Raw genomic sequence first — 24,751 nt, 5'->3', positions numbered from 1 at the left:
TGTGGAAAAGCTCTAAAAGGGTATTTGAAACAGAAAAAGGGTCTCTCACTCAGCTTCAAACACACAGCTACGGGCAGTGCATGAAACCTACCATAGTCTGGAGTTGGGACATGAAGTGTTGCTTGCCATGGCAAAAAACAACTGCACCCTTTCTCTGGAGAAAGCCAAAGCTTTGCCAGTCCAGTTTGGGACTACTAATGGCCCCAGGACAAGTGGCAAGGAGCTTAAATCTGTCAAGAAAGCATCAGTCACCTATCAGCCACATAGAGGCCACATGTGCACACTGGGCTTATGACAAGCAACCACAGGTTGAAACTGTTCCTGTCAAACAAAGGAAAAAGGAATTCAGACATTTTTCAGCTACTCTGCTGCAGGTGTGGCTGGCAAAAGCTGCTCAGTTTTCATGGGGTACCAAGAAGGAAAAGCAGGAGGCCACAGGAAAGTAAACCCATAGAAACTGCCACTGAGCTGCCTATTCTCAGAGCTTCTCTGGTTGAAGCTGCTTCAGGCAGTCTGCCCAGAGCACAGCCACAGAGCCTACTTTGAGCATGATTAGAAGTTTAGTCACATGAAATTAAGCAAGGCTGAGACATTCATCTTACCCAAAAAGCTGCCTTTAGGAGGATCTGACTCACTGACCTATATCCATATGTGCCCACCGATAGCAAACTGTCCAGTGATGGCCCTGGGGTTTATGGGCTGAGCCACCTCAGCTATGGCAGTGTGAGCCCAGCCAGCCATGCAAAGTTTCAGGAGGTTTATACATCACAGAAGATTCTCCAGGCCTATGCTTCCAGAAGCCCTGAAGATTTAAACAGCCTCTTGTTGCTAGTAGGAGGTGTAAAATTACTTTACAATGCTGTATGTGCAGCATAGTGGAAGAAAAAGTTGCAGACAGACATGCAAACAGCAACATGACTCGAAGTCCACGCATTTCATTTCAACACCCATTCCAAGAACAATCCTCTTGAGTCAAATATTTCTCTCTACTGCTCTGAAGAGCTCCAGGTAATGAGTAATTCATGATAGTTCTGTGTCTGAAGCCTCTTTGTCACTTTACATCCCACACAAATTCTTGCCATACAACAGCCCATTGTGTCAGACATCTTTATTTGCTGTGTTGCCCAAGTGTACAAATAGTGAATGTAGTTATAGAAATTCAAAATATATTGTAGTATAAATCTGTCTGGGAAGTGGAATGCTAAGATATTCACTTTATAAAATTATTACCCTTAAGTCACTCTCACTTGCACATTTTAAATATATCAGGGTCATGAAGAGACAGATTATGATCCTGCAAAAAAGGAGTTCTCAGTAAACTTTTTCTGCTAGATGAAGTCAGTCAACAGCAAATTAATTTCTTACATTTGACTCATTTTGAGTTATCAGCCAACAGGATGTTAGCTACATCCAGACAATTCATACACAATTCAGCTCCCATTTATACCAATAAAGTCAATGTATCACTACCAACATTTTTAAGTATTAGTGAAACAATCTCAGTGACAATATTTATTTTAAGATAATGAAGTCAAGCCAGTAAGTTGCCCCTGGCCATTGAGTGCAATTGATGCTTTTGTCACATTTTCAGAGTAAGACTCCTCAGTTCTTGAACAAGTCAATACAGCTCTGCAGGAGAGACACATTGTTCTGCAAAGGAAGAGAATTAGTTTCAGATGAGGATGACTGATCATTCAAATCCTGCCTTTCACAACGAAGCAGCTTCCCAAATAGTGGGTCCATCACAGGATTTTGTAGCCTATGACAATGCTAAAGATCTCCTACTGCAAGACAAACACTCATTTGGTAAAGAACCAAAATCAGATCATACAGTCTGCCTCTTCCTGCAGGCCTGCAACCATGACTCAGTTTGTGGTAAGGAGAAGAGCAGGAGACAACAGGAAGCTTTTAAAGAGGGCCAAACTGAGCAGTGTTGTCAAGGCCTTTGTGTCACATTCCAGTTCAGCACTGAAGCAGCTGCCTGTGGTAAAGTCCAGGATTCTCAGGGAGTGGGACATTAGACTTCCCTTCTTCAAAAGGAGCTGAGGATGCACAGTTACTGCTTTGTTCTCTACACTAAGTTAACAGACCCTTCAAGCCTGCCTAGCAAAGCTTGGCAGAGGCTGCTACAAAGCCAGTGTCCCCTCTGCTGACAAGCCAAGCGACAAGGATTGACAGCCTGATCACAAACTGCAGGATGTGCTCTTGTCACAGCACTCAGGAACACTGGAAGCAGCAGCTGCCTCTAGACACAGTCGGGGTCAAACCCCACAGATGAGGCTGCCTGATGGGAAGTCAGGCGACCCAGCAAATCCTCCCAGTTACACAATACTCACTTCTCTCAACCCATGCCTGTTAAATTCCAGAGAACACACCTTTGCATGTTTTATTTCCAGTTCTGCCATTTCAATTAAATTTTTGCGGAATGCTGCTATTCTCTTCTGTTTGAAGCTCATCAGTTCTGTAGAGAAGGAAAAAAACAAAGATAAGAGAGATATACAAAGTGTGACAAGTTTCAGTAATGCCCTTATGTTTCAGGAGTTGTACAGCTCAAATTACAGTATTTGATCAAAAAAAAGGTTCAAGAGTTAGTCTTGCTGTTTCTAGACAGAGATGCAGTCATCACATGACAGCCTGAGACAGAAAAGCTTTGTAGGAAGACAGCTGGAATAAAACAGAAAAAGCCACACAAACTCTGTGAGAACACACAACATTTAAAAGCCAGATACACTAAAGGAGCAGCATGTATACCATGCAAGCATGTTTCCTCTGCTTTATATTGTCCAAATACATATATATACACACACTTCTACTAAGAACCAGTGTTTGAAAGTCTGTATAAGGCACTCAGCTGCACTGGGACAGAGCAAAAGCCTGTTTGCACAGTTCTGACCGAGACAATTAGTTACCTTCTACTACCTAAGTAGTTACATTGACATGGAGCTGAGTTCAGTCCAGAAAGCAAATACTAGGGGCTTATAAATAAGGTTGGTGTAGTACTGACACTGCTCTTCTACAGAGAATTGTTTTTAAAAATGTTTAGCTGCATTCATTTTACAGGCACCTATACTGTCCTTGGGATGTCCAGGCTATTTGTTCAGGAGCCTTCAGTAGCTGAAGGTCAGATGGAGACCTCGACTGCATTAAGCTCTCCTTTAAGCATAAGTACAGCAAAGCCTGTTTTACCTTGTTTTGCAGATTCTGAAATCTTTTCAAACTTCTGACAGCACTCCTGTTGATGTGCCTCAGCCAGCTTGACGTCCTTGCTCTTTAGTCTGGCTTTGTCTAGAGCTTTGTTTGAGTTCTCATAGTCAACTAGAGCCCTGGTTCGTCTGTACAAAAGATCCTGAATAGACAGAAATAGCACAGCAGAGCCTTAGCAGGACTACTTCCCAAACTGAGGTTACAACTACCTTAGCAGCAGGAGGTTTCACTTCTTTCAGCACCAGATTCTGCTTTTTCCAACAAGCTATTACAGCCTGCTCTTGGCATAGCAATAGGAGCCTTTCACAGTCCAGCACTGCATTTTCAGGACAGCCACTTACACCTTAGTGAAGGAAGTCTAAGAGCTGCTATAGGCATAATTTCTTCCCTTAAAGTAGTTTATCCTGCTGTAAGGTGGATCTCTCCACTAAGGAGGAAAAGCACTTTCTGAATTCCCTCAGTCTATTTCCAGCAGACATTTAATTCATTGGAGATCTGACAGTTTGACTGAAGCACTGCACTAACCTAAACAGGAGAAGTAGTACAAGTCTCTGAGCCAATCCCTTTCTAATCTGGCAGGAATATAGTTGTGGTGTCTAAATAACAATACATCACACTGAGGGAGGCTGTAGCAGATGTTCTAGGGTACCTGACATCACTGGTAGGACTCTAGATGAAGAGGCCCTGTAGGTTATACCTAGATACCTTTTTTCAGCACAGTCACCCCTGTCAAATCAAGAGATTAGAAGAATTGCCAGCAAGGCTTTTGCAGTCACATCAATCTACCAAAGCCCTCTTGGAAGTCCAGGCTCCAATAACCCTCACAAGTTACCATATATTTGTGCTAAGGTACTCTAAAAATCCTGAAGTCAATCCCAACTACTAATTAGTCACCATTGATTTTATTGGCAAGTCCATGAGTACTCAGGCAGGGGACAGGGAAGAAACTGCTGCAGACTTAAATTCAGTTTGCTCTAACTTACAGAAATTTAAAGAGTTCTTCCACTTTACATGCCAAAGAAAAATTGGTCCAAGGTCTTCTCTAAGTGGCTGGGCTCCAGCTAGCTAATATATAGCTTCTATATTCTGCTGTGGTTTAAGAGTATCATCAGGTTTCTTACACAAAAGAAGGGTCCACTTTCCTGTCTTCTTAAAGCACAAAGAACACCATGAATGAGTCATGCTGCCCATAACAAAACTAAGCTTCAGAAAGAAAACTGTTCTCACCTTAGCAGCTTCTATATTGAGCATGTAGTACCTCAACAGTTCAGAGAGCTTTAAGTCTTCATCAGATGAAACTCTACTCTCTACCTTCTGCAAAAGGAAAAAAAAAAAAAATCAGATAGTTGGTGTGTAACAGAGAACAGCAACACCCAGAGTCAGAGATTCTTCTCCCTCACACCCTCCCCCAGCAAAGCTTCTCTTACCCTGAGTTTCTCAAAGAGCTCTGCAACTTTCAACAAGTACCTAGTGAGAGAAAAAAAAATCATAAGTAAGTTTGAGTTGCTTCTTAGTCTGATAAATGCCAGGATCAACTGGCAGGAAACCAGAAAGCCGAAGGCTGGAGTTTACTCCTGTATACAGACCCAAACAAGGGCTCAAAATAAATTCATTTAGGCAAAGACATGGAAAAAAGGTTCAGCGTGCTGGATTCCAGCCCACCAGAGAAGTACAGCTTAGCAGCTCAACACCCTTTAATGAAACAATGCTGATCTCCAGAGCATAAAGGTCTTGTGGAGAATATCCCTGCTGCTATCCAAGAGGGATGAGCTGACTTGTTTATTCAGCTATACACTCTGTTTTAACAAGGTCTTGGTAAATTGATAGCAAAGTCAAAAAGTGGAAGAAGTCACCTCAGAAAAGGTGACTGGGTTTCCCCAGCTTAAAAATCCCCTACTATTCTGGAAGTGCAAAGGTCCAGAAGATAGTACCTAGTGTAAGCTGACCTAGTGCAGTTATATTTAACAGCACAGTGGAACACACATGCATAAACCCTTTCTTCAAGAGTCTCTAGCAGTTTGTGACCTGAAGAGAAGCAAGGAGATTTCTGTTTAGAAGTTTTGATGACCAGCACAAGTAACCTCTAGGACACAACAGGCAAGAGATCAACTAGTTCAGAGTTAGGTGCAATTGATAACATCAGGTCTGCCACAGCAGGAGTACCAGAGGAAGGAAAGTTTTAATGCCACTTGCTTGTAATTCAAGGAACTCAAACCACCTATGACTCAATCCTCTGGATTTTACAGAAGAAACTTGGTATTGCCAGACTCAGGATGTGTTTATGAACAGTCAGAATTGCTTACTTTTTGATAACTGTAGGCTCTTCTAATGCCAGGCTGTTCAAACAAGCTGAAGTATAAATATAGTCATCTGCAACATCTGCAAGAACAAGACAAGGTTTTCAGGCTGAAATCAGCAAAACTGCACGATCTTTCGAAAGGGCTTTGAAAAGATTCACTTTTATGAGATCTTGTCATCTTATCTGCTTTTGCACATGCATCCTTGATTCTGTTGTAGTAGTTCACAAGAAAAGTCTTCTCTTGCTCAAAAAAATCTTCTACTTCCTGAAAAAGAATATGACCTGTTAAGTCAGTAACTGCAGAATACAACCTCTTCCCTATTTTGGGAAGGGCCAAAGAAACAAACATAGCCTGGGCCTGAGCATGAGGCCCATCAGTCCCCACTGAAAAAATGTTCAAGACCAGATGTGAGGCAAGGGTTTGACAAACCAAGCCACCTGCCAAGCTTCTTTCTCACTATGCAGTGAAGATGAAGTTGACACTCAAATACTGATGCAGGTTGTCTGAAGCAGCCAGTAAGTTGGTATGGGACAGCCCTCAGGACTCCCAGCTGCTGGAAATTTATTTCCTAGGCCTGCTTCAACACTCTAAGGACTAAGCAGTTTACAAGGTTGTTTCTCATCCACACCAAACATGATACATATTGTAATGTTTCATGACACTGTGGATAGAACAACAAGCTTATTGGGAAGTGGTGCCAGGGCAACATAACAAAAGCTGGAGCAGGACCAGTTACAGGAGTCTGTAGTATTTGATCTTGTCTAGCATAAGCAGAAACCCATCAATCATGTCTATTCAGAGCTCCAAAGCAGACAAAATCCACACGCCCATTTCCTGAAGCTGTAATTTCTTCCTCTCCACCAGTATCAGGTATTAAAGCAACTCTTCTGCATCCAGAAACTTTGTTAAATTATAAATTTAACAGCCTAAAGCTCCAGTGTCTTATTTCTATAGAAGTCAAAATTAATACAGGCTCCTCCCCTCAAGCTGGGAGAGCAGTAACAAGGCAGGTTAATATCAGTAGCTGAGGCTCATGCACAGCAAGCCTGAAGCAGACAGGAGTAACTTCCCTGGAGCAGGAAGCAAGAAACAATCGAGATTAGGATAAGAGACAAAGCAACAACCTTACCTTGACTCCAGAGAAGAGAACCTCATCAGCACTCTTTACTACACTTTTTAAAAAGCCACCAAACATCTCTTTAGTGTTTTTCCTCCGAACACTCAGCTGTAATAGAGAGGCCAAATCAGATTTAAAGTTATATCCAGGGAGGAAAAACAGTGACTGTTTTGTCACTTGCAAGGTAGTAACATCCTTTATACCTAGCACGTGTCAGAGCAGGTTCGTTTCCAAGCCCTCTGTTACACCCATAGAAAAATGTAACATGTAACAAATGGCTTGGCTACAAGTAGTTCAACTACTCTGTGCCACAGATTTTTCTTATTTCCAGAAACAGTTCAATTTCTCCTTGCATATCTTGGATCAGCATCTATCACTCATGATTAGGTGTGACAAAACACATGCAGGACTGACTTTAATACACCTCCATTCCTCCGTTTTAGGATCATGCAACACAGCACAGGTACACCTGAGCCATACATGTTCCCAAGATAAAGACATACAAAGGTGGCTTCCTAACAAATTTGACAAAGATTTAGAAACACTGTGAGATTTATAACAGAGAAAAGTCTGAAGGTCAGGCTTTCAACCTTCAGTCATCTCATAGAAATACTTGCAAAATCTACTTGCTGATGCTGCACAGATTCACAGAACATTCTGACTGTGCCCAGCAAAACCAAGAACACTCCTAACAGTTTACCTCACTTGGAAAAGGAAACAAGGAAAAAAGTCTTACATCCTGGTCATACTCCAGGAAAACATGGAAATTGCGATCTTTGCTGAGCACAGGATGAGAAGCAATCCGCTGCAGGAAGATCTCATGTGATGAGACAGTCTTCTTGAAGACAGCGAGGTATTCACTGCAAGGAAACAACAGACTGAGATCATCCCTTGTACTGCTTTCTTCAATATACAAAGAATTGCTTTAAGTTTATCCCATGAAAATATTCAACTGCAGGCTTCTGAAATAGCCAGCTCGTGATAGTGAAGCTACTTCCAATCTCTTTAGCTAGGAAGTTTTCCAGCTTGAAAGCTGGAAAAGCTGGGCAACTCCTCAGCTTCAGGATTTTCAAGACACCCTTCAAAACAGTGACACTCAAGATCATTTATCACCAAATGAGCTGCTCTCCCAGGAGGCTTCTCTAAATGCAGCTTTTGGCAGTAGACCCATTTTACTTACGCTTCTAGCTCTTGCTTCATTTTGGCAAACTCTTCTTTTGTCATAGACACTTCTCCTTCCCCCAGCTTCTGCATCTTCTCTCTGGGACCATCAAAGTCAGGCTTTGAAGGTGCTGGAGGTATCTAGGCAAGGAATTGGTTAGTCATGGATATTAGCAAATAAAGTCTTCCAAGATTACTTCTAGCCTTCTCTGGAAGAAGGCTCTTTTGCCTGGTCATGGGAAAGTGTGGTAAAGAGTGCATGACCCAGGAATTCTAGAGGCACGTTGACATCTAGGTCCCTGCTTTGTTATCCTTGCCCCAGAAGGAAAACCAACCTGGAGAAACAGGTTCTGTAATCCACCCCACAGCCAGCCACCTCCTAAGGAATCATGGTAGGAAGGAAAGACCACATTTAATAGATTATTTCAGTGTGCCATCTTCAGGCAGCTATTAATACCACCGCAGAGTCAAGGACTCTCAAAGCATCTTTTGCTGCTCTAAGCTATATGGAACATTGACATAAATGCATACCACTCAAGATGTTTAGGGAATTAAGGCAACAGGAGGCATAGGGAACACCCAAGTCACAAAACACCAGTAATACTGGTGAAACATATTTCATGCCCTTATTAGTAGGCACTTTAGATTGCTACAGTTTTTCAGCTAGAATCACATTCTTCAGGAAGTACTTACAATGAGTCCTGCATACTCTTCAGTTTCAGTGAGTGTATCATGTAACCACACAAAGTCTTCGTGCTGCCTTGTAACTGAAAACTCAGGGCTTTGAAAAGCTGGCAGTGTAGTCTGGAAGAGAATATATAGAAGCCCCACTGTTTTGTAAATCAGTGCTTTTAGAAACATTTCTGTCCATTTCCAAAGGAAGCTATTCTGCTTAGTAAGAGCCTTGCCCACTCCCTTTTAGCTGAGCTGGCACTTATTCAACAGTACCACTAAGGAGACTGTTGGAAAAAAAAGTACTGTTGTAGAACAGCATTAATGCAGTTTGTTTTGTGACATTTCACAGTGGCTCATTTCCTACCCCCCAGCCTTCTGGTGTCTAGCTAGGATTTCTTAGCAAAGCCAACCTAACCATCAGCTACTTGTCTCTGTTTAGAGTGTTCAAATCCTAGGAAATCTGAAGTTTCTGTATATATATATATATACACACACACACATCCTCAGGCCACCTTTAAGTGGAAAATCTCCATCTAATTAGATTTTCTTCATTGCCAAATCCATCTTTGCAGGTATGTGCACTGCAAATACATCTGTTACTTGCACAGCCTCTTTTTGCCTGTGACCTTACCTTAGTGTGCACAGTGAACTTCACTCTGTCCTTTTCACTTAGGGCATCAGGGATATCAATTTGGAGAGAAGGATCAACATTCAGGTCTACAGATACAGACCTCAGCTGCAAGAGAATTCAAAGAATAATCCTTGATCAAGTATCAAGTAGGTTTAGTGAAGCTGATTGATAATCAGTCATGAACAAGAACCACACTGCACTACACCCCTGCCTTCAGGTACATCCCATACGACCAGAATTGCTTTCCCAGTGCTTCAAAGAGCCTTAAACTGAGCCAGCATCTTCCTTTGGGGGCTTATTTCTTCATTCATTCCAAGAGCCTAGACCCAGAACATCATTTCAAGCATACTTAAACTTTTAAAGAGCAGTGGAATAGCTTTCTCAGTTGAAGATCCTCCAGCTTACACATGAAGAGTGTCTTCTGAGAGGCCCTCCCTTGAGTGCTGCAGCCCAGCAAATCATTGCTCTTTTCTGCATAAGGGAGAAACCACCAGAGATCAAGGTCACAACACAGGAAATGTGCTGAAGAGCGACTGTACGAGCCAGGAGGAATGCTGAGGTTATCCTTTGGAGATAATTCTGAAGGCCGCCTCAGAAAAGCAGGCTAGAGAACTGCACCAGGACTGCTATCTCACCACTCTGCAGCACAGACCACACCAGCCAGGAGCCTGCTCCTATTACTGCTGTGTACACTAAGTTTCAGCACCCAAGCCCACAAGCAAATGGTGCCAGGATCTGAGCAATCCTATCATATCACAGATGGCTAAATGCTGCCTGAAGCCTCTGTAAAGCTGCCTAAGAACTGTTGATGGGCTCCCTGTTGTAAGGTGAAGCTTTGCTTCCAAAAGGCTCTGGAAGCTCCCTCCCCCTAGGCTGGCCATCTGCAGCCCAGACCTGGTATGTGACAAGTCTCTCCGGCTGCCTGCAGAGGACACAGCTGCCAGGACAGGGAGCATTTGCCCCTGCCACTGCTCTCCCCTATGATGAGACTGCCGTGCACAAGTGAGGGATATCCCAGCCACTGCACCCTCCAGCCATGATAAAAACACTTCTGTCTGCTGTGTCCTCACTGTTAGCTAGAATTAAGGAGATAGGTAACAGATAAAACTTTTTAAGCCTTATGGCTTGCAACATGTTAAGCTTCCTAGAAGGTGGGAAGGACAGAAGACTTTTAGCCCATCCTGGGCATTGCTTTGGCAGCAAGCACACTTACGGAGCATGCCCTGGAACACAGTTCCTAGCAGTCCCTGGCACTGTTCACATCCAAAAGGACATGGTGGGACTCCAAACTCTACAGGGATTCCAACAGTAATCACTTCCCTCCAGTCACCACTTAAGACATCCTGTTATGTTCCCATACAGGCAGGCAATTCTGGTCCTTGCTAGGAAGGCACAGGCCAAACAGAGGTGCATGGTTCAGAGGTCACTGACATTGGTTTGGGCAGAAGCTGCTCCACTCAGGCACTGCAGGAAGGACAGGTAGAAGGCCACCAGTCAGCCATCAGCTTCACTGAGAGCACAGCTCGCTGTTTGTTGCCAAATGAAAGGCAAGTTGGTTGGTATTTCCCATTTCCCAGCCAGATAACACCACCAGCCAAAGCAGAAAGATGCAGACCCCAGTGTTTTACATCTTGCTTACTTCTATTTGCTGTCCAAACAGGATCAGCAGTGCTAACAATATGAACTGCTGAGTCTGGAAAGTATGATAAGCCAAAGGAAACTGTTTCCTCTCAGCTAAACTAAGGAAAGGATTACACAAATCAGACAGTCCTGAATTTGGGAGCTTTCTTACAAAGTTTTGTGGAGAAAGTAACCCATGATTAGATGCTGTCTGCACACCCCTCCATGCCTAGTAGTTGTCTACAAGAGACAGACAAGCATGAACATAAAGCAATCCTGTTTGGTCAGATTAAAGCAGTTAACATGTCACAAGCATGTGTCTCCTGGCACCCTGCACCAACTGCAAGTAGGACCTGGAGCTATATGAAACCAAGGGTTGTAAGACCCCTGGTCTGCTGTAGGTCTGTGGAGGTCACTTTGGGCTCCTAACTCCACGCCAGAGACCTTTAGGATTACACAATCACAGTTCAGACTAAAAAGGGAATATTCACGCTGTTTGACTTCAGGAGGAGGGAGCGCTTTGTTTCCTGACAAAAAGTGCTGGACCAGCATTTGTCCCCTGAATGGGAAGCAGGAAGCTCTATAAAACACTAACTCAGTGAGCACCCACAGCAGGTGTCCCACACCACCCCCTGACCCACACCAGCACCTGCTCTGCAGCACCAATGGCTCTGCATGCAGGACCTTTTGTGCCACCATCTCTGCAACACCCATCCTACAAGCAGGAACAGGGACCAACGCGCTTATGGTCACATGAAGGCTGTGCGGAGCAAAGGGATTCAACATCCATCTCCACATCCCAGGCTTGTTCTTTTGCCACAGCAGGCGTCCAACCCAAGGCTTTCCCAGGTCACCACCCCACCTGAACTCTCTGGTAGCTCCTTCATATCCAGAGGCATTTCTCTGCTAGGATGTCACTGCTTCCTCCCAGGACTCCAGGAAGTGGGGCAAGAGAACTGAAGTTTCCCCATCCAGTTCCCAGAAACCAGTCTGTCACTCCACACCCTCAAGGGATATAATCCAAGCTCAGCAGCTGGGAAGGGATTATTCCTTACTTGTAGCAGATACGCAAATAGGTACAGAGGACACACAGAGGGGAAACAGCTGGGCTGGGCTGCAAACTGAAACACTCAGCCAAAGCCAGCACAGTACTCTCACCTTCAACTCTCACTTCTCTTTCACAGAAGCAGCTTCTGGTTAGCCATGACTACAGAAACTGTTGCAGCTTCTCTGACACCTCCCACTTCTAGACTCAAGACTCGTCAGTGACTTTCTTTCAGGATTCCTGGGGTTTCTTGAGGATTCAAGCAAAACTACTCCCTGTTCAGCACAGATACTGTCCGCCTGTCCAACTTGGAAATTAGAACAAGACAAAGCAGAGCCCTTCACAATAACATAGATATCATATTGGTTAACATTTCTAGGTTTCAGATGAGAAGATTAAAAATAGATAATAGATATTATGGTACTAATTAGGACACCATGATAAACACTCGATCTAGAAGCCCAGGAAACATCAGAGATCACTACTGTACCCATTCCAGGTAGAATTTTAGAATTTTGCTTTTTTTCCATTTGTTACAGATGCTAGGGGAAAAAAAAAAAAAAAGCTGGATCACTTAAGTGCAATGGTGTGATGACCATCAGCTACCCTCAGACTTCTGCCTGACAGACATTACGTTTCTGATCAGGCCTCACCCACATGCAAACACATCTTGATGCTTGCAGGCACCCAGTGGAAGGAAATGCCCCCAACCACTGAAGTCTCTTAGCTCTGGTGAGAGGCCTGAGCTGCTGCTTTTACAGTTCCACCCTTCACAGTTCTAGCATCAGCTCCGGATGACTCGGTGTCACTTCTGCATTCTAACAAAAGAATCTGCCAGTGCAAGCAACTGCGTACAACTTCTGACTGCTAGTGAAATATGTATTTGTTCTCAAAGACAGATTAATCCAGGGGTTTTCCACATAGCCAGGCTCTTGGAAGCAGCAAGGAGCCCTTCCACAAGGGCTCACATGTCAAAGCTTTCTGCTTATTGTCAGCTACCTTTTAAAAACCCTCTCCCCTTACTGATCACCTCCCTGCTGTCATTCAAGCAACAGCCCACAAACAAGACTTCAGTAGTAATCACCTCTGCCACTACCTAGAATCCATTACTTTTTACAGAGCAGGATTTCTAATTAAAGCTGCTTAGGTGCCCTCCAGAGACCACTAAAAGATCATGATGTTTTCTGGCAGTTTATACAGAGCCCTCAGTTCCAGAGGGCCTTGTTTCGACACCCAGGAGTCAACCAGCAGAGAATCTGGCCAGCAGATAGCAGCAGCATTAGCTGCTGGAACTACATTTTAGTCATATTCAGCACAAACAGCTTAAGTTTCCTTTTAATCAGGATGCTAAAAGGACATCTGAAAGCGCACTGCAGGCATGCAGCACTACAGAGCCAACAGAGTACATGTGAAGTTTGGATCTTACAGCCTTTGTGGCAGGTTTGCTGTTACCACTCTGAGCTGAACAATCCTGAAGTGGTCTGGTTACACACAGCCAGGAAAACGGAACCAGTGCTTTCTTATGCTATAGAAAATGCTTCCCCAAATTTGTGACTTTGGACTGGAGAGCTCCAGTGATGCAAAGGTTTAATTATTTTGCTTAAAACACAGATAAAAAGGGAATAACAGCTCAATGTAATCACACTGAAATGGCATTCCTCAGCAAGTGCAGTGCTTGCCAAGGAAGCAGAAGGCCCAGAGCACCTGTTGCCTCTGGCTGTGCAATAAACTGGCCCTCTCCTGCCAGAGGGATCTCTGCATCACTCTCTGCAGAAACCAGCAGGTCACACACCTCCTGACAGAGGGAAGGACACTATAAACATTTAAGGATGCCACATTCCAAGCAAAAACCTCACTGGCTCACCCTGTACCACCAGCAGCACACAGGACACCTCCACCCAAGCCACAGCTTCTTCCTCAGTTCGAGGGGTCAAGCAGCAGCTTTGGCCATGCAGGGCAAGCCCCCTGTGTGCCTGCAGAGCACAGCCTGGGGCTGAGCACTCCTGGCCCCGTTCAAATGGAAATTGTGCAAGAGCAGCAAACCCCCAGGCCACAATCAGCATCCCCAAGAATGCTTTCCTGACCTTCTACAGTGAGGCCAGAGCTGGTGGCAGGGAGTCTCAGGAGTACAGCAGCCTCACCATGCTGGCTTCACCTTCCACTAGCCCAAACTGCTGGGCCAGCTTCCTGGAGGCTGCATGTCCTTGAGAGTGTGTTATCCCTATCCAGGAGCTGTCACCTTGCTAGCAGCTCACCTCCCCACTTGATTTCAGGCCCAGCAGCATGCAGAAGCAGGTTTTTTGCTAAGCACAGGCAAGATCCAGTGTGGCCTCATTCCTTCCAGAACATGCAGCAGAATTTGTCCAGCAGAGAGAATCACCATTTGTGAGCGATAACAGCAAGTCCCAGGCCATGACACAACATTTTGTCTTCCACTGATTGCTTTGAGAAAGAGGGACTACAATACATGCTCTCAGGATTTTGATCTAGAACATTTTAACTGCAGACTGAAGCCTTAAAATACCATGAAGTCACTGATATTAAGAAATACCAAGGTATTTACTCAAATAGGTTGGAAGCCCCACTACTCACTTCAAATTCTGAAGTGCCTTTTCCTCCCCCATGACAGATTAAACCTTATTTTCCACTGCACTTCCAATCACCCTTATCCTACCCTCCCTTCCTCTTCCTACATATCCTGATCCTCTCCTGCTTTGCCACCTCAGGGTCAGTTTTTAGTTTATACTTAACAGTGACTCCTATTTAAGTTAATACCTAATGAAGTTTCCCTTACAGGCATGGGTTTTATCTACTGGTCACACACCAGTCTCATGTTGTTGCTTCTTTGCCTAAACAGGAACAGACAAGATAGGAGCATTTCTATCCTCCCCAGTGCTGCTGGAATCCCAAGACAGCCCTACAACCTAAAACAAGCTAATCTTTGTCCACTGAGCATCAGAGTTTAAAGCTACTCCACCCCCACCACGAGAATGCTTTCCCCTCCCCCCGATATTCCTGCCTGAGTTAGAAAGGCACATAAACACTCAAAAGTTACCAATTGCTGCAAGAGAGTTGATGTTTGACCTTCCCCTCCACCCCTCACCTGCAGATCCTGCAGGCCTGTAAAGACTCAGTATTCTCCAAGGGCAGACACTTTAACACAAAGAGTTTCACATGCAGCAGAAAAGACTTAAAGCACTGGCCAGCTCACAGCTCAAAGCAAGCTACTAGAAAATGCTTCTTCTACAAACTTCTGCCTGTCCTACTGACTCAGGATTGTTTCAAAACAAGATTCATATGGAAGAGAAGCAGAAAAAATGAAATTATCCAGAGGAAGTTAATAAAAGCTGGTGTATTTCTTGCCTCAGCTAATGTGCATGCTCCAAAAAGCTGGTGAAAACACAGACTGAAGAGACTTTCAGCACACCTAACAGCTTAAAACAAAGTCACCTTCCTGCCAGTGAAGCTTAGCCACAATGCAAAACCACATGCAGATGTGACAATATGAAAGGCAAATAGGCAACTTGCTGACTCTTCCAGGGCTGCCTTGCCTTCTTTTCAAGGTGTGTTGAGGGTAGTTATTAAACCTTATTAGGAGCAAAAATTAACCCAGTCAGCTTGTCCAGCAGAAGAGATAATTCCAATCACTGTCTACACTACATAAACATTAATTCACAAAGTTCCTGTTTTAGCATTTAACTTGCATTTCCTCTGAGAAGTTGAGAGTCTTCACATTAGGAAACACCCTGTGCTGCTTCAAAGGGAAGACATGAAGCTCCTTGGCACTTACAGCTTCAACACTTCTCCGGACAAAGGAAACCCAAGCGAGCTGCTGATGTGACAACCAAGGGAAAGGGGCACCGCAGGTGAAGTGACAGCTGACAGTCTAATTAACCCAGAGCACACCGCCAGGAAGGCCGGTCACAGACACGCAGGGCAGCTGACCCTCTGAGGAAGAGCAAGTTTAACCCCCCGCAGCACAATCGCCTGCAGCACTTCGCCGGCAGTGCCCGGGGACAGGTCCTGGCGAGCAGGTCCTGCTCCTGCATCACCGGCCAGGCCCAGTTCCCGCAGCTCCAGGGCCCTGGTTATCACCCTGCTCCTACCTCGGCACAGGAGTGCAACCCGCACTGGCTCACGGCAGCTGCACAGCCCTTCCCTCCTTCCTCCTCCTCCTTCCCACTCCGGCTTTAATCCTCCCTACCCCCCCATCTTTCCCGGGGCACCTCTCCCTCCAGGCGCTGCTCCCCACGCTCGCCCCGGGCCACCCTGACCCCCCGCCATCAGGAGACCTGGGTGCGCCAAAGGCACGAGGACTAAGGCGACGAATACTTTAAAAACAAACCCTAAACGGAGCAGAAATTAAAAACCTGTCACTGTCCCAGCGCTGCCGGGGGCAGAGGGAGCAGGGAGCTCATTCTCACGCCGCGGGGCCAGCTCGGTTGCGCCCTCACCGCCCGCCCCAGCCAGACCCGGGCCGCCGCCCTCACCTTGTCCTGCGCGTCCCCACGGAGCAGAGCCATATCTCCGGGAGCAAGCAACCACCCTCCACCTTTCTCTTTCTCCTCCTCCCCGCCACCTCCTCCTCATATAACCCGGGCGGAGCCGCCGCCGCCACACCCCCCGAGGGGCACTCGCCATCTTTGGTGAGGGCAGGGCGCTGTTTGCCTTCATCCAAGATGGCACCACAATGCTTTATTTTTTTTGTCTTGCATTAAAAGAGTTGGGTTCTTTTCCTTATAGCGCTTCAAACAACACCCAAGAAGCGAGGGGTGGAGCGGGCGCGCCCCTCTTACCACCTTTCGGGGCGCTTCAGCGAAGGGGAAGGGGCTGGGGGCTGACGTTGCAAGAGAACTACAAGTCCCGTGAGGCAGCGGGCGGCGCATGCGCAATGAGCGCGGCAGAGGCGGCAGGCGGGGCGCGCCTGCGCGCTGGCGCCCGCGGCGGTGGCGGGAAGCGCGGCTGAGGTAACGCGGGGCCGTGGGTCGTGAGAACCGCGGGGTGCGCGGGCGGGCCTGAGGGCGAGGGAAGGCCAAGGGAAGGGGAAGGAGGGACGGGGCTGGTGCTCCCCTGGCCCACCCTGCCCCCGGGTCCGTCAGCGAGCGGGCCGTATGGCCGGGCTGCCGTGGCTGGGCATGCCCGCGTCCGGCGGGGCTTCTTGTCCGGAGTGGTTTATCTCCCTCTGCACAAGAGCGGGCTATCCGGCGCTGGGATTTTTCAGGCACCTGGAGCCCATGTAAAAAGTTTGTCTGTCTGAGGACATTTGGTGGTCACTGGTGTTGGCCCAACTCTTTCGCAGATCGCAAAAGCCGCTAAGTTCGTGTTACAGCCTTATTCCCCACTAGTTCCGTTCCCAGTGCTGATCTGGGAATGAAGCTTGAACTGGGAAATGAAGCTTGTTGAAGTTACCCTTTGGTTAAGGGTAGCTCTGTGGGCTTGTGCTTTAAACGGATTGCTAAGTTGTCTCTCTTTGTGCCCTTAACATCTCAAAAGAGGGAGGTGTATTTTTAACCTGGCTAGGTTCAATAATGTAGTTTGCAAACTGCAGGGAACTCACAGTTATACCTTCATCAGTGGGTTTGTTCTCCTCAAATTAGGGATGCGGGGCAACAGGTCTGTAGGTGTGTTTAGCAGTGCTCTTTTTCTGAAGTAAGCCAGTGCTTTGGTTTTTTTGCTGGATAGGTGGCTGTGGAGAAAAAGCCATACTGGTTATTGTCTGAAACCACAGTTGGAGGTAGGTTTTTATGGATGTAATCCTTTATATTTCCTTCTGTTAAACCATTCCTATCCTGGAAAAAAAACTGCCTCAGTTGTGTTAGCTCAGTTATTGTTGGAGCTGCAAAGTCAACTTGCTTGGGAAAGTTAAGTCCTCCTGATTTTTTTTTTTTTTTTTTTTTTTTTTACCTCCAGATTACTTTAATTTTTTTTCTGTTCTCCAGTGTGGCTCATCGTGGAACACTTGATGCAATTCTGCCAGTCTTCAATACAAATGCTTTCAGAGAGAAGGGAGACACTTCCCTAGAGGGAAATCTCAGTTAAATTCTGTTATTTAGAGTATATATATATGTATATATATATATATATATATATGTACAAGAGTAGATCCCAACCACTCCATTTGTTTCTTGTAAGTTATCTGCACAGAAATGCCACTGTGATTTCTTGAAAAACACATGATTCTTTATTCAGCTGGGCACAAGGGTTCCATATTTCTTAGCAATCCTAGAACCTCTTTCCTTTTGTAAAACAGGACAGCAGTTGGCAAACTCTCCCTTTCCTGGTGGTTCAGTTCATACAGTGCACAAACATTTCCTCAGGTATTGGAAATTCCACAGGTATATTCCCCAGCACAATGTAGGCTGTTAACTCAAAATTCAGGCTATTCACTGAAGCATTGTGTTGCAGTAAATTAATTCTAGAGCTCATAACATTCCGTATTTCAATAGCTCCGTGATTCAAAACACTGATCTGGTATAAATTTATTCCTTAGAACGAGTTGAGGGAGCAGCTTACTACAGGTGAACTTATGCTGAATCAGTTATCCTCTTGCTTCCTTGCAGCTGGCATAAAGCCAGAATAAACTTCTTCTTTTGTGCTGTGGCTTTATGGAACAAAGCCGCAGTCACTGGCCCAACATTTTCTGATAATAATCATCAAATAATAGCCCAAGAAACTACAGGCTTGGATACTGTTAACACTGGAATAAGAACATGTTTTTCCTCTTTTATTTTAAATCCCAGCTCTAGCAGCTCTATTTAGAGGTAAGCCCTAACAGAGGAGAGATTAATTTTTCTGCACTGCTTTTTAGGATTTGCTGTTGAGAGGTTACTTTTGTATCAGTTGCATGCCACCAGGTTACAGCACAGGTTGTATTTGCCCAAGCCACCCAAAGAGTGTGAGAATGTGAAGCCAGTGAGGAGAAAAGCAGCATATCTGCCTGCTCCTGATTAAACTGGTACCCCTGGATGGCTTTGTCCTTCACAGCTGAAGGACAATATTTATGGATCCTGAGTCCAAAGTCTCAGCCTCCTGCTGGGAGATGCCTTGTTCTAATCAGCTGCCCTGTTTTTGGAAACTTCTGTGACAGATGCTCACCCCCACGCTGTGGCCACTGCAGCTCTGGGATCTGTCCACACAAAAGAACTCCCCATGGTTTTGTTTCCCGTGGCGCCCACGGCTCGGGCGGCGTGGGAAGCGCTGTGTGAGGAGTGTGGGGAAGGAAGAGAGCAACGTGGAAGGATTGTCAGGAACAGAATGCTGCTGTTAGCTGGCAGTGAGCAGGGATTCTGTCTTTGCAGTGGATGGAGGGAGCTTTGGAATGGTAAACAGATCACTTCAGTAGGAGAATGGGGCCTCAGTTCTGCGTGTGAAATGCTGCTATGGAAGTGTTGCATTTTATCCATGTGCAAAAACCTTCCTAGGGCTCAGCACTGCAGTTCCAGTGCAGCTCTAGAAGCTGTGCTGACACTGGTATTGCTTGTATGCTGTTCTTGCTTTTAAATTTCCTAAGTGTCTTAGAGCACAGCTATGGTTGAAACTTGGTTTAGAAAAATACTTCTATATTTTATTCTGAACTTTAAAAAAAGCTTTGAATCTGAAAATACTTGCAATGCATCTGGTTTCTCTTTGGCTTTTCTAGCTTCAAGTTTCACAATTGTATATCCTGCTGTCTGTTTTCTTCTAGGTATACAAAAGAAAAACATGGGTTTATACCCCATAAGGTACCTTGTCCCCACAATCCCCTTAAGTTGGTCACTCACTATAAACTTCAAAGTTTTAATACCTCACAGCAATGGATTAGCTTCAATCTCCTCCGTGTGGCTTTTATTTGCCCCTCCCTCTTTTGGGGGGTTGTTTGTGGCAGATGAGGTTTTTGTGCCTACCTCCATGGCAGTTCTGATACTGTTGCTGTAGGGATGTCCTGTGATGCAACTTTTGCTGCTTGCAACAAATCTTCAAGTGTTTCAGATTTCAGATTTGTCAGGCCGGCAGCTGTTCTTTTTGGGAGCATTTCCTCTTTTCCTTGCTCATTGAGTCTTTCTCTTATTTATCTGAAGAGTAAAGGTGGTACAAGGTGTATGAAGACACTTAGGCCATAGCAATTCTTGTTTGGCAAAGGGCAAGAATAGGATGGTGGCAGAGTTTTGTGACTCTGGAAATCACAAATTTCTTTCTCCACAGGAGGAAAAAATATGGTAACCCACAGACTGTTCCTGACAGAAGGAAGAAAACTCTAACTGCTCACAAACACTTCTTGTCAGGATGCAATTCCTACAGATCCTGTCCAGGAAAGCAGGGAGCCTGGAAATGCTTTTTCAAATACCGTTTTGCCAAAAGCAATTCCCATACACGTGTCTGTCTACCTCTGTATGTGTTTATAGTAAAAAGAAAAAAGGAAACAGTTATGAACAAGTCGACCAAGAAAAATACAAGAACTTGGTCCACTCTGTTACATCTTACAAAACCAGCGCCCAAACACCAGAGACAATACTTGAGGAAGACAATTTGTTATATGGGCCACCAAATAAACACAGACCTCCAATTAAAGCTGGGACAAAAACTCCCAAGAATTGGGTTCCTTTAATAAACCCCAGCAAGAGAATTCTTCCTGTCAGCAGTGATTCAAATGTCCCCTTGAAAATCGGGTTACAAAGAGCAAAGATGCCCAGTGTTACCCGCATCCTTCAAGAAACCCTCTCTCCACAGCAAGTCTTTTATCTGGAAAGATGGAAGAATAAAATGATAGAGGAACTTGGAAAAGAGGGATTTGAAGAGTATACCAAAAGTAAGTCTAGCCACAGTGTGATTGCAGAGTAGAAGCAGTAGTCTGCATTTCTGGCAGGTACATTAGGCCAAGTGGTTTGGAAATCCATGAAGTTGTTTCCATTTCATGAGAGCATGTTGTGAGTGTACCTGTTACCAATGAGCCTAAGCTCTGGTCTTTGTTCTAGGACCACTAAAATGGATTTAGAAATTTGTGGAAAACAAGAATCAGACTGTAAACATACTTTGCTCAATCCTTTCTGACTTCCCTTTAGTTCTCTATTTGCCAGTATCTATTTAGAAATTGATATTTTCCAGCTGATATTACTGAGCCTCTTTGCTGTTACAAAGCTACTTGGTGACAAGATGGAAATAGGCATTTTGAACTCCTAAAATCCCGAGTGTTTAAAAACCAGTGTGCCCTGCTGTTTATGGTGAAGTTTTTCAGTAATTGTTTAGTTTATCCAGTGTATGTATGAGTAATCAATGAGACTAAAAAAATAAAGTAAGCATTAATATAAGGGATATATTTTATTTATATATATTTTCATTTATTTGTAATTTTACTACTGATAATTTATTTTCTGTTTCTTTTCCTTCTCCCCACACCCTCAAACTTTCAGTACAAAAACCAGGACTAGTTTAAGAGCTGCATTGGGTAAAGTGTAGGATACAAATCTAAAGTAGTGCCTAAAATGTGAGGGGGTTTTCCCATTTTTCTTAGATCTTTTTCTCCAGGGAGAGCTCTTCCATTCAGCTTTGGAATCAATTTTCCTGTCTGAAGAGAAGGCAGCTAAGGAGCAGGGCAAAGATGATGTCGTGGCTGGCTACTTATCCAGCGTGGAACATGTCTTGGGAGACATCAGCGAGGTGAAGGCTCTGGAAAGCAGAGTTCAGCACGAGACCCTGCAGTACCTGGGCCTGGTCGACTGCGTGGCCAAGTATCGGTGAGGTGCCCTTCCCTCAGACTCCTGTGGTGCCCCTGGTGCTCTGGAGGCCAGGGTGTGATTGGGGGAAGATGGACAGAGCTCTAGGGCTGGCAGAATGGAGGAACTCCCCTGGATGAACCTGATGGCAGAAGGGCTGTTTTTCCTGGTGGAGAGTTCCTTACTGCGGAAGGGGCAGGTGTAAGCAATCATCAGCACTTTCCAGGAACTGTGGCAGGTTTTAGTAGGCTTTGGTTTTTAGGATCTAAACTACCAGTCAAAGAGACTTGTTTAGAGATAATAATGAGCAACACGATATCAGGGTGAAACAGGCTGAGAGTGAGAAGTCTGTATGTGCTGTGTCATCCCTGTTTTCTTACTTGTGACCAAACTGAAGTTTAAAGCATTGTCCTATTTTGTTCTCCTCTGCAGGGGCCGATTGTGTGTGATCGACTGGAAAACTTCAGAGAAGCCAAAGCCATTTCTGCAGAATACTTATGACAACCCATTACAGGTTGCAGCATATATTGGAGCCATAAATCATGATGCCAATTATGACTTCCAGGTCAGTAGGCCTGCTGCATGTCGAGACAAGCAGCAATGCCTGTTATTTTCATTTCTTCCTGCCTGTAGAACCTGCTGTCCATCATGGATGTGTTGGTAGGATTTGTAACAAAGGAGCCCAGTCCTAGATCAGGTTAAGCTGGCATACTGTGAAATAATTCCAGTAGTCCTGCTAATCCTGCTGCCCTTGGCTGCCAGTAGTGAATTTTCAGTGGTTTTAAGGAAGTGCTCAGTGGAACCAGGGGATGCTCAGATGAACTCCCAGGGACTTGGCTTCTGGGTGATCCCCTGTGCTCTGTCCTGTGTGTTTTTTTCCTTGTGTCAAGGATAGGAAGAGGCAGGGGAAGAAATAAAGCAAAAGAGCTTGCAAACAAGGAAATGGTGAGGGAGGGCCTTACCTGCATCGTGTCTTGCTGAATCCCACTAGCAAATTAAGGACTAAGTGTCGCACTTGTGTCTGGAAGCTGTACTGTTTCCTCAGGGAAAAGTAGTGAATCACTTCATCAGAAGACAGTGGAATAATGTTTTTAAAGACTCCAAAAGCAATTCTAGCCTGTCTGCTTGGCCTGAGCAATTTTTACCTCAATACAAATATTGAAGGGGGGAAATATGAAGCAGAGGAGAGCGGGTTGATTCATTTGCTGTGCAAAGGACTTTCTAGAATACTGTAGAGGTCAGTAAACACAAGCACAATCTACAGACATGATCCTTACAGAGTGAAATATGGGCTGGAATTCTGCCATTAGCTTCCTGCCCCACCACTGCCAGTGGCTGTTTGGGATTTGGGATTTGTCAGGTATGAAAGATGTCAGAACATACCTAAGTGACCATTTTTATCCAGACTGAAGCTGGAGAGTGGCACCAGTCTGGTTGTATGGCCCCAGGCAAAACCTCCTCAGTCTCTGGCAATTTTCCTGGCATCTGCAGGATTTAAATATCACTCATCCTCAAAGTTCATGTCCCCTGGTTTCCACTGAAGTTACTCAGAGCTTTGGGCTTGGGGTTTTTTGGAGCATTTGAATGTTAAGTCTCCCAAGTGTTTTATGGTGAGTTATTGCCCCTTTTTATTCCTCATTTCTTGCGTGAGATGTGTGTGTTACGAAGATGTTTTGCAGTGAGGTTTAGCTCTTTGGGTTGCATACAAATGTTGGATTTCTGCCAGCCCCCTGTTTCTGCTGCAGGTTCGCTGTGGGCTCGTTGTGGTTGCCTACAAGAACGGCTCTCCAGCACATCCACATTTCATGGATCCTGACCTGTGCTCACAGTACTGGAGTAAGTGGCTCTTGCGCCTGGAGGAGTACATGGACAAAAACTGACCCAGACTAAGCACAAGCAAATGGTCTGAGCACAAAGGAAGAACCTTTTTTTTAAATATACCACTTTCCTATTCTTTTTTTAGTAACTTTGGCTAATTTCTTACTAGCGGGGTTCCCCTCCCTCCCCTCCCAAAAAGATGAGCAACTTTCAAATGGGGAATATCTGTTTCCTTATACTGTAGGTGACCTCAGTGGTCCAGGCAGAACAAAGCCAACTTATTTAGCCTCTTTTTTATCCCACACAGTTTATACAGCCTGAGGTTGATAGAAGAGTTTCTATTATCAAGTAAAACTGCTTGATCAAATCGTCTTTCTTTTGTGATTTTTGAGGGAAAAAAAAATGTTTCAGAACTGAGTCTTTGAAAATGAAGTTGGTGAACTAAAGCAAGACAACATCTGCAATGTACGAGCTGAGAGAAATGCAAATGATAAAGAAATTGATATGGTAGACTGGGTTTCAGTCAGTTCTCACTCATGCCATCATCAGGCTTGTTACTATGTGGTTTTTCTTACAGCTACAGCTGGAAAACCTGTGCTGAGGGTTTTAATGAAAGTCCTCATTAGCTCTTATTTAGAATACTACAGCAAAGTGACCACTTAACAAAAGTGGCTCAGAAAGAGAGGAACAGAATTGTAACCAATGCTCACAGAAATTTCCAGCAAGTGTTCTGAGAGGTGGGAACGTTAGCTGCTGCTAGTGGCTCCTCCTGCAGGTTTCTTAACAGCCAGCCCACAGAACAGCACTGTGAAACGGGCTCTGTGCCTTGGCTTGTGAGCTCTGTGCTGCCACTGCCTTGAGCTCTCCTGACTCTGCTGTGGGTGTGATCCAACATGGAGCCCACGCCTGTGGAATGATCCCCAGTGTCACTTGAGTTTCTGTATCAAAGCAGGCCTGTGGCTGTGAAGCCAGGCCTTCTGAGGAGTGAAGAGCTGCTGGTTGGGTTTCTGTTTATGGGTTTCTGTTTATTTGGGTTTGTTTGTTTTTTTTCCCAAGTAAGTTTGTGAATAAATGTTTTGAAACAGAACTTTTACTTTTGAAGCATATAAAATCAGGTCTGTAAAGCAGAGAATAAGCCTTGATCATGTCAGGCAGTGCTGACATGTGCTGCTCTGGGAAGCTTTTTTCCTCATTCTCTTTGTCTTCTATGAATTGTATGTATGGATTTTCACAAGACCGCTGCAGCTTACAAATAAAATTATGACCAACCCCTAAGCTTCAAGAAAATCAGCCAGAACCATAGCTAAAAACCCAGAAATTTAAACCTCTGTGCTGCTTAATCTTGTGCCTCCAGATTACTGAACTGTGGAAATTTGTGCAGTGAAACTGAGTTAGAGTGGTACTTGCTTATTCAAACCTGGCCTAGTGATGTCATAACTCTGCTTAATTAGATTTCTAAAAAGACAAACCATGGGGACTGAAAAGCTGGTT

The 24,751-nt window shown here is 44.9% G+C and overlaps 2 protein-coding genes across 3 annotated transcripts; one reads left to right on the top strand and one right to left on the bottom strand.

Annotated features, from left to right (window-relative positions):
* Window positions 1–1,093: 1,093 nt before the first annotated feature.
* SNX5 (sorting nexin 5) lies at window positions 1,094–16,326 on the bottom strand. Its single transcript, XM_069009451.1, has 13 exons — window positions 16,244–16,326; window positions 9,089–9,193; window positions 8,476–8,586; window positions 7,802–7,923; window positions 7,358–7,481; window positions 6,634–6,729; window positions 5,663–5,768; window positions 5,508–5,583; window positions 4,632–4,671; window positions 4,432–4,518; window positions 3,187–3,346; window positions 2,376–2,461; window positions 1,094–1,650 (listed from the first exon to the last, which is right to left on the bottom strand). The coding sequence occupies exons 1-13, from the start codon at window positions 16,274–16,276 to the stop codon at window positions 1,603–1,605; spliced, it is 1,194 nt and encodes a 397-aa protein (XP_068865552.1). The 5' UTR covers window positions 16,277–16,326; the 3' UTR covers window positions 1,094–1,602.
* Window positions 16,327–16,640: 314 nt separating this feature from the next.
* MGME1 (mitochondrial genome maintenance exonuclease 1) lies at window positions 16,641–24,347 on the top strand. 2 transcript variants are annotated; one of them, XM_069009448.1, is made up of 6 exons: window positions 16,689–16,720; window positions 17,436–17,487; window positions 19,935–20,538; window positions 21,241–21,463; window positions 21,875–22,007; window positions 23,188–24,347. In XM_069009448.1, exons 3-6 carry the CDS (start codon window positions 20,016–20,018, stop codon window positions 23,320–23,322), a joined length of 1,014 nt encoding a protein of 337 aa, XP_068865549.1. In that variant the 5' UTR covers window positions 16,689–16,720; window positions 17,436–17,487; window positions 19,935–20,015; the 3' UTR covers window positions 23,323–24,347. The 2 variants fall into 2 exon arrangements, with proteins under 2 accessions (XP_068865550.1, XP_068865549.1); XM_069009449.1 differs by lacking the exon at window positions 17,436–17,487 and having other exon boundaries at window positions 16,641–16,720.
* The last annotated feature ends 404 nt before the right edge of the window (window positions 24,348–24,751 follow it).

This window comes from Aphelocoma coerulescens, chromosome 3 (genome assembly GCF_041296385.1).
Source record: "Aphelocoma coerulescens isolate FSJ_1873_10779 chromosome 3, UR_Acoe_1.0, whole genome shotgun sequence".
Classification (NCBI taxonomy): Eukaryota; Metazoa; Chordata; class Aves; order Passeriformes; family Corvidae; genus Aphelocoma; species Aphelocoma coerulescens.
Note: the sequence above shows the minus strand (reverse complement) of the source record. Positions and strands in the feature narration are given on the sequence as shown.

What these genes read in the sequence shown, in the direction of transcription:
- SNX5 (XM_069009451.1), bottom strand. Translation starts at nt 16,276, where the DNA reads ATGGCTCTGCTCCGTGGGGACGCGCAGGACAAG. An exon ending in AGTTCACTGTGCACACTAAG is followed by an intron (nt 8,587 to 9,088) that starts GTAAGGTCACAG and finishes ATTCTCTTCCAG; the next exon opens with ACTACACTGCCAGCTTTTCA. An exon ending in TCAATATAGAAGCTGCTAAG is followed by an intron (nt 3,347 to 4,431) that starts GTGAGAACAGTT and finishes CTGTCTATTCAG; the next exon opens with GATCTTTTGTACAGACGAAC.
- MGME1 (XM_069009449.1), top strand. Translation starts at nt 20,016, where the DNA reads ATGCAATTCCTACAGATCCTGTCCAGGAAAGCAGGGAGCCTGGAAATG. An exon ending in GACTGCGTGGCCAAGTATCG is followed by an intron (nt 21,464 to 21,874) that starts GTGAGGTGCCCT and finishes TCTCCTCTGCAG; the next exon opens with GGGCCGATTGTGTGTGATCG. An exon ending in ATGCCAATTATGACTTCCAG is followed by an intron (nt 22,008 to 23,187) that starts GTCAGTAGGCCT and finishes TTTCTGCTGCAG; the next exon opens with GTTCGCTGTGGGCTCGTTGT.